The 15,161-nt window shown below is 49.2% G+C and overlaps 1 protein-coding gene across 5 annotated transcripts in view; it reads left to right on the top strand.

Annotated features, from left to right (window-relative positions):
* Positions 1-7,346: 7,346 nt before the first annotated feature.
* Positions 7,347-15,161, top strand: part of DOCK11 (dedicator of cytokinesis 11) — an 80,821-nt gene continuing 73,006 nt past the window's right edge. For 3 of the 5 annotated variants that reach the window (XM_063421952.1, XM_063421955.1, XM_063421954.1), the window contains exon 1: positions 7,347-7,645. In XM_063421952.1, coding sequence (XP_063278022.1) covers positions 7,445-7,645 — 201 coding nt within the window. In that variant the 5' untranslated portion in view covers positions 7,347-7,444. The remainder of the gene's footprint in view (positions 7,646-15,161) is intronic. The other 2 variants (XM_063421956.1, XM_063421957.1) reach the window with 1 other exon arrangement.

Raw genomic sequence — 15,161 nt, forward strand, 5'->3', positions numbered from 1 at the left:
TCTCTCTGGAGTGCTTTTTCCAGGAGGCTACTTAACAACTTCTGTTAAAGAACAAAAGGTTGATATTCATGTCATCAAAATTCTGCTTACAGAAAGTGATTGAGAATTCCCAGTAGGCAAAGTGAGGAATTGCCATTGCAGAGGAACCTTGGAGCAGGAAATGTGAATTAACCCAGTCACTTCCCAAGAATCAATAAAATGAGCTGATTGGAGTGTCACAGATCTTCAGCACCTCATTTCTGCTGTAGCTGGCTCCTGGCAGCTGTTTCTGGCAGTGAGTGGCTGTGGGTGGAAACAAAGCTGTGTCCCTGCTACCTTTGTCTGTTTCAGAGCTGGGCACCAAGCCCAGTGCACGTACAGAGGGACAAAAACAACAGATTGAGTAGCTGATTTATGCTAAAATCTGATTTCTAGATGCTGCACAAGTCACGTTTTCTGAACTTAAAAAGGAGAGGGGTGTCTTTGTTTCTTTTGGTTGGTGAGATTAATTTGGGGTTTTTTTTCTAACTGAAAGCAATGCTGAAATACAACTGGCGTGATGCTAACACAGTTAAATATAACAGCATTAGCTATAGGCATGGCAGAATCAATTCATCAGTCATGGAAGGTCACTGCCTTTTTTTTGCCTGTCATTAGCAATTTGCTGAACACATGTTGGAAAATGGCCACTCTTCAAATGAGCAAAGTGAACCTGTGAGTGTAAGGAATGCTAAGCTGTTACCTTTGGAGGCAAACTTACCTGCTGCTTCTGGCTGGAATATCAGCAATTCAATTTTTTTTGTGTTTTGTCAGTGTCTGTTTTTAACGTGTTTTCTCTAGTTCCATATATGATACTTTGTTTGTTTGAGAACTGCTTATTAGCACATTACTTCATTTTGTGAAAGTGGTAACAAACTGGAAGGCTGTAGGAAGCTCATGGTTGGTTCTGAGGATGTGCTGCTGGAGTCATGAATCCATGTTCTTTATGCTGATGTCTGTAGCTGCTACTTTTGCTTTCCTAGTATTTTGCTAATAGTATTGGTCTCCTGCTAATATGCAGTGGAGGCTTTTCAGTTCACATGGTTAAGAACTGATATGTGCTTTAGTGATGGTGCTTCAGGCTTTGGTGTGGAATTCTGCTCAGACTATAATGCTCAGTAAATGGAGCACAAAAAATGAGTGAAGCCAAGTGCTATGTACAGAACAGCACACAAAAGGCCATTCAGAAAGGAGCACAACTACTTGTTTAAGCCTGTGGGTAAATTTGTCTTTAACTGCAGTAAGTGATGAGCACATGTTTAGAGCTGTGCCAGAAAGTTTGTTCTTTCCCTAACTGTAACTCCTTTGATTTTTGTAGGGTTCATGCATAAATTTAAACCTATCCTTTAGTACCCTCCTGAATAAAGGCTGGTATTATGGTGATTACCAGAACAGCTTGTTACAGAATCACACGTTGTTCAAGGTCCAGGGCGTCCTCTGGAGCTCTAGTCCTGTGCCCTCTGCTCACTCAGGTCAGAGCAAGCTGCACAGGCCTTTTAGTATCTCCAGGGATGGACATTTTTCCTAGATAACCTGTCCCAATATATGACCAGCCTTACAGAAGGTGTGGCCTTTTTATCTTCCATTCTGCTTCCAATTACTTCCTCTGTTTGCATATCTAAATGTCCCCATGCCATTTTTGTCTTTTAAAACTTGCTGGACTTGCTTAGTTCAATTTGTGCCTAAGGTTTTTATGGAAGTAACTGCTCCTTCCTTTCACTGTCTGAAAACAGATAATTAAGAGCAGTAACAAAGTCACAACATTTGAAAGAGTGAGATGAATTCATCAGCCTGAGCAGTACTTGACTCTGCAGAGCCTACTGTGAAATAGATTTATTTGAGCAGTGGTGACCCCACCCCCCTTATACTGTTTTCCAGTTGGCCTCACATATCTATACAAGGAAACAAACATCAGGGAGTATTTTCTTCTGCCTTTTCACAGAGTTGTCATTAAAAATACTGGGCTGAGACCAGGCAGCAATGGCATTTTGACCTAAGCAGCTGTGAGTATCCACCTCTTAATTGCTGTACTCTCTGTCCAAGCTAGAGAGCTGCTCATGGGAGTTGTGTGAGATGTTAATAATCCTCTTGTGTGTGGCAGTTATTGTAAATCATCTTTAAAGCCTTCAAGCAGGAGAATATAAATAGAGGAGTGCTCATAAACTGGGTGTTGCTGTGTTACAGTAGAGCTCTACAGCTTAAACTGAACCCTGTGCTTTCCTTCCATCACTCCCGTCTGATCAGTTGTACCCCAGGATGCAAAAGAGAGGAGCAACAGCTCAGGGGAATCATCACTGCAGTTCTGGGCTCCCCAGTACTATGAGAGAGTCCAGCAAAGGGCTAGTCAGATTATGGAGCGCTTGGGGGAGCTGGGTCTGTTCACCCTGGAGCCGTCTCAGGGGGATCGTGCCCATGTGTAAAAATTTCTGACCAGGTAAACGCTGGAGAATTCCTGGTGGTATCCAGTGGAAGGAGAAGTGGCCATGGGCACAAATGAGATAGAGGAAATTCCTGTGTTCAAATAAACCTTTGAAAAGTGTTGGGTTGGGTTTTTTTCCTGTCAGAGTAGTAAAACACCAGAACAGAGTCAAGCATCTACTGTTTGAGGTGCTCCCAATTTACCAGAAATGGTTCTTATCCTTTCTCCCTGGGGTTAGGGATGGAGCCTGCAGGGGCAGTGAGGCATCCAAGGCAGTGCTGTCACTGTTGTGTGTGACCAGATTCGTGATGTGCTGATGCAAGCAGCAGCTCTACAGCTGCTGTCAGGGCTCTCCACCTGTATGGTGAGACCACTGCTGGCCCTTACCAACAACCACATCTTGACCTCTCTCCCTTCTGGTGTCTGGGTGTGCAGAATTCATGGAGTGAGGAGGTTTTACCTCTCCTCAGTTCTCTGTGGCAGAAGAAGAAAAGTTGCATTTGAAAAATGAAGAAGAGGGGATTTAGAGACATCTGGAATTGCTATTAATCTTATTTGCAGTTCTGTATCTGAAAACAGTTAATGCTGGGTGTTTCAGAAGCAGCATCTTGGTCAAATTTTCTTAAATCAGATATGTTGATGTTACCTGATTTTTCAAGAGGTAAGCCTTGGGAGAACTTTTTAATACAAAAATCTGGTGGCTGCTGGGTCAGTGTTTTCTCTTTAAGGCTGTGCTAAGGACAGCCTAGGACATCACATGGATGCACGACTACTCGTGGTGCCTCTTAGTGCTACTTCACTGGCCCTTTGTGCAAGGAGTTGTTTATCCAAGGTCCCTGCAAACCCTTGTGGGTGGATGCTGGTGGGAACTGCCAGGATTCACCTGCAGCTGCCGTGACTTTCATCCCCAGGAGCCAGAGGAGGTGAACAAGGAGTACAGCAGCCTTGGCACGAAGGGCACAGTGTGTGCCCTTGCAGCGATGAATGCTCGCTCAGTGCATTGCCTTCTGGGAAGGGCAGTGCTTGGATTTGGCATTCCTCCCGTCCCCAGGAGCTGTGCCCGAGCCATCCAGGATAGGTCAGCAGAGGGCAGCCCTTTAACGCCAGCACTTTGCAGCCTAAGGACCAGCCTTAGGAGCAGCCTCCCTTCGCTGGCCTGGAGAAGCCGACAAGTGGCTGCTCAGTGACAGTGCCATCGAAACCTCTAGCAATGGGTGACATCAGAACAGCCATAGCTGTGGTGTCTGGCCAGCTGCTCTTGCCATACCTAGCCTTGCACAGTGTTTGTATATCCTGAGACTTCCCAGATTTCCCCGGAGCACACCAGCAGTGCTGGCTGGCTGCATGTACAGCTGAGGAATGACCAAGATACCCAGGCACTTCATTTGTCCCTTGCTTTGGCAGAAGGCACAAGCTTACACAAAAATTGTTGCTTAAGGAGCTCTTCCAATGTGGACCTAGGGCAGTGTGTGTCTTGGCTTCACTATCACGAGGGGTCAGTGTGCAGATATCATTCTAAGGTCACTTTCTGGTTTGTTTGTTTGTTTGTTTTAATTTTGAAGTACTTGAAAAACATTCAGCTGTATCTCACAGGGATTTTGAAGCTGGGAAATGGAAGACATAGTGGCATTCATAATCCTTCTCCTGCCTGACACAAAAAACACATCTGGATCGGGGTAACTGAGTCTGGCACGTTCCCTGGAGGAATGCAGGACCCTCCCCAATGCAGTGAAACAGTTAATCACCTGCTTAAATTAACCACATAGGTAAGTGTTTTTCAGGAGCAGGCTCATGTGCAGGTGATAGAAAGGCCCACAGATAACCAGTGAAAGCAGTGAAAAATGGGATTATTGGCTGATTATATTAAATGCCTTTTATCTTGGATGGCTTGAGAAATTAAATCCTAAATCTGCCACTAACCTTTCTGTGCCTTTGGGAAGCTTGTGGAAGCAGTTCAGGGGTCACCTATATATTGTTCCAGACCTTATGTCAGCGTCAGCTGCACTGACAGATATTTGTCAAAAAAAGAGAGATTCTTCCTTAGTGCATCTTCTGTGCTACAGTGCTACTGCTAAGTGGGAAGGATACCACTATCAGTTTAATATGATGTCCTCTGCAAATTGTCTCTTCCTGTAGTCTGTGCTGTCCAGCAGAGCTGGGGAAGAGGTGTGGCAGGAGATGGCAGGAGAGCTGTTTTGCCCAGGTTGGCTACACCTTCCAGTGTGCATCCTCAGTGGGCATAACAAGCTGCTGCTGCTGCTGCTCACTCTCTGATCAGTCAGGCAGGTGTGGGATCAAAATGATGTTGGAGACTTCAAGGCTATAGTCTCAACAAAAAGCCAAAAAGATGAAAATTTTAGCACATTTCAATCGTGAGTTCCCTGTGGCAGACTGAGTTGGAGAAAGTTTGATTACCTGAGGTAGTGCAACTCCCCAACACTTCCAGAATGCCCCTGCGTGTCCTTGGGTGCCCTTCTTATGCTGATAAACCATTACTGGCCTTTTTTTTCCCTGTGAAAAAGGAGAGGAAAACTACAGTCCTTGCAGGCCTGGGTTTGTCTGTAGCAGTGGTGCTGTGACTGCTGCTGTCTTGCCTTAACACTTTTTGTGCTTGAGACTCTTACTCTGATGTTTAGTCTGCCCAAGAGGGAGTCACAGCTTTCTGCAGGTTGTTTTCATGTGATGGATCCTTCCCTTTGCTTTTATTTTCCATTTTATGCTTTGCTTAAAAAAACAGCCTCACTGTTCACTGGTCTTCCCTGGCTGCTGAGCTCAGGTCAGTGGGATGCTGATGGGCAGCTCTTCAGATGCTGGCATGGAACCAGACTCAATCTTAGTAGGAGCCTTTTGCTTCTGTCTGGATAAGGAATGGAATGTGTGGTTTTCGGGAGGGTTTATTTCTTGTCAAGTGACCATCACAGCACTCTCCTCCCTAGACAAACACTCTGGTTCTCAGAGCTCTTCCTAATGTAGCAAATGAAAGGCAGAAATGGCTCTGCCACAGGTGTTGACCCCAGTCACTGGTGTGGGCTCTCCTGCAGTGCCCAGCCCCCTCTGAGGAACCACAGGGGCCAGGGGCTCTCCCCAGCAGCCAGGATGAACACTCATGTGACAAGCTGTTACCTATCCTTTTGTGTTACCTGTCCTTTTGCGACCAGGTGAAGGAGACCTAGTAATTTTATTTTGCCAGTTTACTGCATGAGAATCGCTGGGGCTGTGCTCTGAGGACTTGAAGTGGTTGACAAAATCTCTGCAAGAACGTTCAGGGGTGTGGGGATAAGGAAGTGAGCCTCACTGTGCTGCTACTGGAATTGTATATCACAATGCTTTTCAATTAACTTAGGTTTGGAAAAGCTTCATGTTTGTGAAAATGCAAATTCTTTAACTCATCAACATTTTTTATCCCACATCTACTAGATATTTGATAATTAACAATAAAATTTCAGATTTGTTTTGCTTCTGATGTAAAAAAACAGAGCAATGTTTCATATGAAATGGTGACTGCTGCCCCTTCAGTGAACTGCTAAAATGCAGAACAATAATTGGCTTGCATGCTTTAGGAGTCACAAATAACATTTTGAATGGTTTGGATCATAATGGCTGTATTCATTACCCCCTACAGATTGGCTCTTATAATCAAAACTATTTCTCTATATGTTGTGTGACTTACAGCATGCCTATAATTCCAGTGAGATCCTTGCAGATAGTATTTAATCAGTCATATGGCACAACGTGTGTAAATTCCTATATGACAATTCTATTCAATCCGGTATCTTGCTGTGAAGACACAACTCACAATATAATTAAAAAACAAATAACAGGCTTTAATGAACAAAACAAAGACTTTCTATTGTAATTTCAAAATCACCATCCTTCAAACAAGTGCACAATGACTAATGAGGAGTAGGAATTGAGTCCTAAGAAGCCTTCTTTTCATATCCTTACTTCTTGGTTTTGCAGCTGGGCAAGAAAATGTGATCATGGCCTCTCTAATCAATTCACTTTCCTAGAGCAAACTCGAAAGGTTCGATATTTTCTCATTTAACCCCAGCTTGCAGCTCAGCTGCACACAGCTGTTCCATCCCTTCCCCCCGGTGGGATTGGGGGCATAATCAGAAGGGTATAAGTGAGGAAACTAAATACAGTTTAATAAGTAAAGAAAAAGTCACACAGGAAAAGCAAAACAAGGACTTCATTTGCAACTTCCCAGGGCAGACAAGTGTTTAGCCATCCCCAAGACAGCAGAGCTCCCTCATGAGTAATGGTAACTTGGGAGGACACTCTGGGTGCCCCCACTCCCTCCTTCTGACCCAGCTTTATACCAGTCAGCTGATGCCATAGGGTGTGGGATGTCAGCTGGGTTGCGCTATCCTGGCTGTGTCCCCTCCCAACTCCTTGTTGCACCCTCAGAAATTTTGGGGTGAGGTGAAGAGCAGAAAAGCTCTTGCCTTCACTCTGTGTCAACGCTGCTCAGCGGTGAGGAAAACATCCCTAATTATCAAGACAGTTTCCAGCACAAATCCAAAACATCCTGCTACCGTGGAGAAAAATAAATTTAACGCAACCCCAACCAGCACAGAGATGCTCAGTGGAAAGGTCTTGTCCTGGACCCAGCTTAGCCTTGCAGGAATACCTGGTAGAGCAGGGAGATCACCAGCCCAAGCGGACCCGTGCTCCATTCGGCACCGAGTCTCCCCCGAGTAATGTTGTTCCAAACGTCCAGCCCCTTCAGCCGGAGGCTGCTGCCCTCGGGTGGGCCCCGGCACGCCGTGCCCTTGCTGACCTGGTGCCGGGCCGGGGCACCGGGGCCGTCGCTGTGCCGAGGCGGGGTCCGGGGCACCTGCGGCGGGGACAAAGCGGGGCCGGGCGGGGCGGGGCGAGCAGGGCCCCTCCCGGCCCCGCCCCGCGGCTCCGCCCGCCCCGGCCCGGCCGCGCCCGCCCGGCGGCAGCGAGAGAGCGCGGGAGAGAGGCTGAGGCTCGGCTCGGCTCGGCGCGGATCATGTCGCCATGTCGGAAGTGAGGAAGTTCACGAAGCGGCTCAGCAAGCCGGGCACGGCGGCCGAGCTGCGGCAGAGCGTCTCGGAGGCGGTGCGCAGCTCCTTCGTCCTGGTGAGCGCGGGCAGCGCCCGGGAGGGGCCGCGCCCGGGTCCCGCTCGGCGACGGCGGCAGCGGGAGGAGCCCGGCGGCGCTGGGAAGGGGCAGAGCTGGGTAGGGGATGCGCTGAGAGCGGGGAAAGGAAGAGGAGGGGGCTGGAGAGGACCTGGAGAAAGGGCAGAGCTGGGTCGGGGCTTGGCAGAGCGGGGGATGCGCAGGGCGCGGCGGGGCAGGATTTGGGAAGAGCTGGACAAGGGATGAGGAGGGCGCGGTTGGTCAAGGCAGGGGATGGGGATCGCTCTTTGGGAGAGATCTGTGTGTGTGTGTTGTGCCGTGCCATCCCGCCGGCCGCCCCACCTGCCGCCACCGCGCCCCTCTGAGCGCTCAGAGCCGAGAGGATCGCAGGGAAGCGGCGCTTCGTCCTGGCGTGCCTTGGTGCTGGGTTGGTGGCAGCAGGGACTAACGGGAATCTGTGAGTGAGTGCAGGGCACTGAGCGAACAGGTAACGGAGTAACAGGGTGCGGACAGTGTGAAACCGGCACATGGATAGGGCAGGACTGAAGGGCACGACCTGGCAAGGTAGGAGGCACAGGCGCTGGCGTAAGCTGGGAGCCTGATATATCCCGGGAATCGCGCTCAAATGTCTGGGTGAAAGTCACATGCGTTATCAGATCCGCTTCATCCCGGCATGTGGGATGCTGCAGCAGGTTGTCTTTGTTGTGCTCACAGCTGTGCAAACGGTAGTGCTGTGCCTTGGGAGGATGCCGGGGTCAGCTCACAGCTTCCCGGGGCTTTGTTGGATGTGTTTCACTGGTGCTCATTGAATTACTCTAGCGTGTAATCAACTTTGACCTTGACTTTGATGGAAGAAAGATTAGGCAATGGGATAGGAAGAAAGTGCAGTACAAGTTCAGCAAATAATTCCTATTAGTTATCTACTATTAGATTAGATTGAATGGCATGTGCTGTTAAATAAATTGAGAGGTTTGAACATTTCTTTTAAAAACTGAGTTTTCTTGTAAATTTACAGATTTCTAAGCCAGAAAAAAAAAATAAAAGCCACAGTGATAATCCAGCCTGATTTCCTCGTGCTAGTTTTTGCTTCCTCTGTGCAGTTGTTTGGGAATCCTTATGGGCTTCCATGCGATTTGCTTTCCCTCTTTCAACAATACACATGGACAAAGGCTTTGTACAAGCTGATGGAACTTTTCATTAACATTAAAATTGCACATATAGGATCAGAAGAGCTTTGGTATACCAGAAGGCAAATGGTCATGTGGCGCCTGTGTCAGGTTCCTTCTCTCGGAAGGGGAAGGGATGGGTGGGACTGCAGATGAGGATAAATAAAACCTTGACGGGAACCCAAAGAAGCCGTCAGAGTCTGTCAGGCAGCCACTCTTTTTCTGATCCTCTCTAGGATTTCATTTCATTGCCCATGCTGCCCCTGCCAACTTCTCTCTCTTTCTGGCAGGCAGATCCCCAGAGCTGCTGTGCTGCCTCCTGTGTTTGCAGCCAAGCACCAGAGGAGGGTGAGGGCAGGTGTTTCTGATCCCTAGGTCCTGGCAGAGTTCCCTGCTTTCGACAGTTCATCAGCAACAAATAAATCCCACCACTTCTGCATCACTAGGAAGAGCCATGAGACACTGCAATGATCAAGGAGTGGAGAAGGAGGTGGCACAAGCTTATAGGACTGTCTCAGATGGCATTTTGACCTTCCTCAGTGATTAAAGTTGAGGTTTGCTCCAGCAAAAGGCTGGCTCCCCTCTATCTACTGGTTCGCCATCTTTGTGGGGAAGGGATGTCTGTGCACTGGTGTGCTGGCTGCTGGGAGGGTACAGAGAGGACCTGGCAGGGAGTGGTGGAGCGAGGGCCAGATAAGAAATCGTAGTTTCTGATCCTGTTCCCCAGGTGAGTCTCCGTTTTGGTGCTGGTGGTGCTGGGCAGCTGCAGAGCACTGTGTGAGCACCTCCCCATTCCATCTACCCTGCCCTTGCCACAGCCAGTGTGGGGCAGATGGAAGGGCCCAGCATCAGGACTGTGATCTCAGCTGTGCCTCACCCCGGGGCAGTGCTGAGCTCAGGGGGGGCTCTGGGAAGCAGGGGGTGGCCAGTGGGTACGCAGAGAGTAGGAGCTGGCGTTAGATAACTGCATGGAGCAGGCTGGCAGCAAGTGATGCGCTGTGTCAGGATTTGGGACTTTCTGAAGCAGACTGGAGTTGCACTGGAGCGTTTTCCTGACAGGATTCCGTCCTCTTCCTGCATCCTGGACCTAGCAGGTGGTGTTGAGTCAATAAAAAGTATGTGAATAGTTTAATACTCCCTCGGTCATCTTGTGAAGTGTCTTGGCTTTCTGCTTGCCTTTGGGCTATTGTAGCTGAAAGCACAGGTATCTCTGGTGGTGAGCGTGAAAGAGATGAAGGGGTGGTGAGCAGAGCTAATGCTGCAGGTACCAGAGCACACACCTTCATCCCCTGGAGGGGTGGACACCATGGGCCTCTTTTCAGTGTGCTGATTGAGCTCGGCACTTTGGGCATTCAGGGCACTCCTCGAGACTAGGAACAGTCTGGAGTAAGGAGCTGTTTGTAGTCAGTGAATGAAATGCTCATAAATGAAAACATCTCAGTGAGGAAAGCTTTTAACGTCATGTAAGTGGTCAGCTTGTAGAGAGCCACAATTTGTGCGTTAAAGGAGGTGTCTCTCTAGCCAGAAGCGCCGTGCCCAACCTGAGGGATTGCAATGTCTGGGACAGTGTGGTTACAAATCTGCTGTCTTACAGGTGCAGTGAAGCCCATGCCATCTTATTTCTGTTCCTGGTCTTCGATTTATGCCTGTCCAGTGCAAGGAATATTTATGTTGTTGGCTTTGGCTGGGCTTTGCTCCTTTGTGCTTGTGAAAGGGAAGCGTTGGCTATGGTGGTGGTGGGCAGTGAGGGGAGGTTGTCCCTTTCTGAGGTGTCCTGGAGTGCCTGTGTCCACACTCTGCCCTTTGGACCAGCTGCTAGGATGCAGTCAGTGCTGTTTCTGTCAGGGTAAGCAGAGCTGTAATCTGGCCCTGCAGCAGTGGAAGTGAGCACAATCTGTGGTGGGGAGCTTTGGGCCCTGTGGGAAGGATGGAGTGCAGTTCACTTGGGGCTCTTGTTCCCTCTTACTCTGCTGCTGTTCCCAGTATCCTGGCTGTCATTCTGGCCTTGCATCTCCTTCACAGACAGGCTGGGTAGGGGAGGTCTTGGTGGGGAGGAGCAGTTCAGCAGGAATGCCTTGAAAGCAGGCACAGCCCTGCAGAGCAGCACTGGGAGTGCCGGGGTGCTGCAGGCAGCCGCGCTCTGTGAGAACCCTGCTTCTCTCTGTGCTCTTTTCTTCAAGAGGCTACTGGGCAGATTGTATCAATTTCGGCTTTGAATGGTCCCTGATGTGTGCTACTGATTACAACTGGGGATGAAGTTTTGGCAGGATAATTGACAAATAATGCCACTGTTTAAATAAACAGACAAATCTAGTGGAAGTGTTTGTTGGCAGATGGGATAAATGATACACTTGAAAGATAAAGGAAAATTTTAAGATTAGGTTAAAGAAAGGAGCAGTCAAAGTCCAAGTGTGATAACTTAAACTATTCTTATGTGAAAGACCAGCAGCTTAAACCTTGGGGCATCAACAGTAAAATACTGTGTTAGACGTGCAACTTCAGAGCCAAAGTGCTGATGATACCTGGGAGAGGCATCTGGGCTAGAGCTGAAAGAGAGCAGCCAGGGACCTTGGCAGTGGATGCAGACGGGTGATTTTGGCTCAGACCTTCAGTGCAATCTCCTTCCTCCCATCCTCTGATGTTGCTGAGTAATAGTGGGAAAGCTGAGCAGCAAGGCAGGAGAACCCTGCTCGGAGGCACTGGCTGATGTGGGACCCAGGCAGCTGCAAAGCTCAGACACTTGCCAGGGGGATGCACATGTGTGCTCAGGTCCTTGTTCTGATGGAAGTGCCTGTGCACTTCACCCCATCTGCGCCCCATGGAGTGCAGTGGGGCATAGTAGAGGTCAGCGGTTTAGGAGCACAGGTGTGTAAATGAGATCCTGGGTCTTGTGACACTGCCAGGACAACAGCAAAGGCTCTTCCTTCTGCCTGAGGATCCAAATCAGCTGCACTTGTTTGGGTGGATGTGAGACCAAAGCTGAGAGACACCCTGTGCCTGCCCTGTCTCTTCGGGATGTGCTCAGCACTGGGGCCCTGCAAGAAGAGGGGGCTGTGTCTCAACCCATGTGCAGGTTTTCCAGAAGTGTCGTTCTCTGTGTCGTGACAGAGAAATTAAAAGTGTGGGAGGCACGAGATCAGAGCAGCAAGCACTTGACAAAACACAGATGATGCATTTTCCCACAGTGCTGCCAAATGCAGTCATCTGGTGGCAATTTTAAGTCTCACACAATTGCTCTGATTTTCTTTAGATCATTTCTATACAGTTTAAATGAAGATGCATTTACTGCTTTGCCATGAAGATTTTAGAAGGGGTACAAGCCAGAGCATCTTATCTCAGAAGGAGCAGCTGCAAAGGGTTTGCCCACATTGGGTCAGCCAGGCCAGGGGAGCATCTCTGGGTACTCTCAGGGCACAGCTTGGTGGCACTCATAGGTCTGGGCCACGCATCTGCCAGCAATGGCAGTGGAAGAACCTCTGCTTACAAACAGCTGAGTGGATCCTTGCCATCCAGAGGTATTCAGAGCAAGTGTCTGCTCACTGTGCTACGTGGTGCTGTGGGATGTGCTCTCTGAAAACTCCCTGTGAGAGGGTGGGCAGCATGCCAGGAGGAGATGGGTTTTGTTTGATCCTGGCTGGGCTGGGCTCCTATGGGTGGCTCAGTTTCAGTCAGACACAAAAAGGAGATATAAAGCTCCTTAATAGTGATACCAAGGAGGTTTTGACTGGAGGCAAAAAGGCATTTTGTTCTTTCTGTGGGTTTTTTTTGTCAGCTTAAACTATGTTATTAGTGTCTTAATTTATGCTCATGCAGAGGAAATCAGCTTTCTGCATAGAATCCTCTTTTAATAAACTAAATTCACTTTGATCAATGTGAAGCCTGTTTATATGCAGCGTTTGTAGTGATCTTGGCACTAAAGACAGACAGAATATATGCGTGTTCCCCCTGGGGGTAGTCAACATGCTGTGTTTGCACATTTTACATAGAAAAACAGACATAAATGAGACATGGGAGGAAGTTCTGCCCTGCATAAGTGGGCGTGAGTTTTGCTGTTGGTTTAACCAGGGCAGGATTTGCCTGCTCTGCCTGGTGCCTCCAGAACCTCCTCACAAGTGACTCCTGTGGAAGTGTTTGTGGAGAGAATGTTGTTCATGGGGGCTTATTCAAGAAAACACTTACAAACATTCTTAAAATTAATCACATGCTTTGGTGAATCAGGACTCCTGTGCCTTGAGGGGCTGGATTTAGCCCAGGGCTGGCCGAGTGCCATGGCCTGGGCAACAATGTGCCAGGGAAGTGACTGGGTTTGCTCCTGCCTGAGCACACACCAGTTGTGGAGGGGATGAAGGGCATGACTTGATGGAGAGGAGCAAGGCTCCAAGTACACTCTGCAGCTATGCGGGGACAAATCCCTGGCATATCTCCTACTGATACCCAGCCCTTAAGAGATGGAGCAATCCCTTGCTCTTCTGTGTGTGCCTGTGTGCTGAGGTATGACTTAAAGGAAGAGCTGCAGTCAGTGTGTCCACTTCTCAAGGTTCTTGGAGGCAATGACAAGCTTTTGAGGGGTGCAAAATCTTATCCCAAGGCATCACCTAAGTGTTTGCATCCTGCCTGTTATAGGAAAGCTCTAGAAAGAGAACAAAGCATCCAGCCCTCGTGTGTTTATCTCTCACCACGTTTTGCTAGCCAGGGTTTTAGCATTCGCTGGGCAAGGTTGAGAATGGTTTGTTCTGTCCTGAGGACAATGTCATGAAAATGCAGGTGTCCCTGCACTGGCAGCATCTGCCCCAACCTGCCACTGTCAGTGCAGTGAAACGCCTGGAACAGATGGTTGGTGGTGGTGCCTGCAGCCAGTGCCAGCACTGCGGCTGGGATCTGTGCGCTCAGAATCCAGTGAGGGGATGGCTCCTGCGCTTTGTTTCAGCCTGTTCGGGTATCTGGAGAGATTTGTAGGTATCTCCCCCAACACCAGGAGCATTTGAAGTGGGGCTAGCTGCTGTAGTGTGTAGTGTAGCATCATTTGCTATGTGCAGCTGGGTGGCTCTTTCATTATTTCACTTAGCCTTCTGCATGCTGATTTATTATCTCTAATGGTGCAAAATTGCACAAAGCTTTTGACATTTCTGTGGCCTGAGAATGCAAGTCATGGTCACACACAGCAGCTGAACACAGCCAGTCGTGGGGTACACGTGTGCTTCAGCATCCCTGGTTAATTGGCCCCTCACTCCTGCTTTGTGCAAGGAAGAAAAGAGTAGTTTCTTATACCTTTGTGGCCATCGTTATCATCTTAAAAATGCTGGAATAGGCTTCCCTGCCACCAACTCTCTCCATATCTTTCATTCCCTTAAAAGTACAAATCAAAGCTCTCCCTTTCTGGCTCCTCTTTCCTTCAACACAGCCCTGACTTATCCTTAGAGTTTTTCCCTGCCTCCTGCGGCTTCTCTAATGGGGTCAGGGCTGCGTTTTTTCCTGACCCCTTTCTCACCCCTCTTTCTCACAAAAGCAGTTTCTTCTCTCCCCTATTAATATCTCCTGTCACAGGACTGTTCCTGGGAGCGGTTGCATCTGGAAGGAGACTTTGTGCTGGTTCACAGCATTCCCCACTCCTTCATCCTGCCCCTGGCTCCATGCTGGGTGACATCCCCACTGCAGCCCGGCCTCTCTGTCCTCTGACCAAGGACACTGCATGGGAGAAGCCAGGAAAACAACATCTCCCCTGTGCAGGAGTAGGAGCTGGTGGTGTCGGAGTGCTGTACATTGCTCTGGAGAGCCATAACAGCCGTACATGTAGCTGTATTTTGGCAGTGGTCAGGAGCCTGGGATGTGGCCTGGGCTGCAGTGTCTGTGTGTGGAGCAGGGCATGTGTCCTGTAGGTCTGAAAGAAGCCAGGGCTCAGAAGGGCAGCTGGCTCCATGTCTGCCAGGGCTCTGTCAGCCTGCCAAGCACAGGCTCTGTATTCGGCCCTTGGGGACACGGGGTGAGCTGGAGCAGGGACTCAAGGGAGCTGCTGTGCCAGCCAGAAAGGGATGGGGGACACAGGGATACGAGAGGCTTGGCAGGAGCTGCATTTGTGACAGGGGCAGGTAGAAAGGTCATGGTCAGGGGAGGAAAAGGGAGTCTTCATCTCTTGGAGGGAGGTGATGGTGCTGGCTGGGGTGGGCTGAATACCCGCAAAGCTGCTGTTCAGGGAGACAAACCCAGCTTCCAGTAGAGAACTGCTTTCCGTGCCACTTTGGGGTTCCAGGAGAGACTCAGACAGGTTTTGCTTACAGTTCTGCCTTTCCCTCTGTGCCTGGGGAGCCCTAAACTCTCCCTTGTCCTGTTGCACGATGCTGTCAATTGTACGGATGTTTTTATTTGGGGAAGCTTTGAGATGCTTCTGTTGACAGCGGCATTTTGTCTGTGGGTGGGTTGAAGCCTCAAAGAGTCTGTCTCTTGCAGAGCCC

Source organism: Prinia subflava, chromosome Z (genome assembly GCF_021018805.1).
Source record: "Prinia subflava isolate CZ2003 ecotype Zambia chromosome Z, Cam_Psub_1.2, whole genome shotgun sequence".
Classification (NCBI taxonomy): domain Eukaryota; kingdom Metazoa; phylum Chordata; class Aves; order Passeriformes; family Cisticolidae; genus Prinia; species Prinia subflava.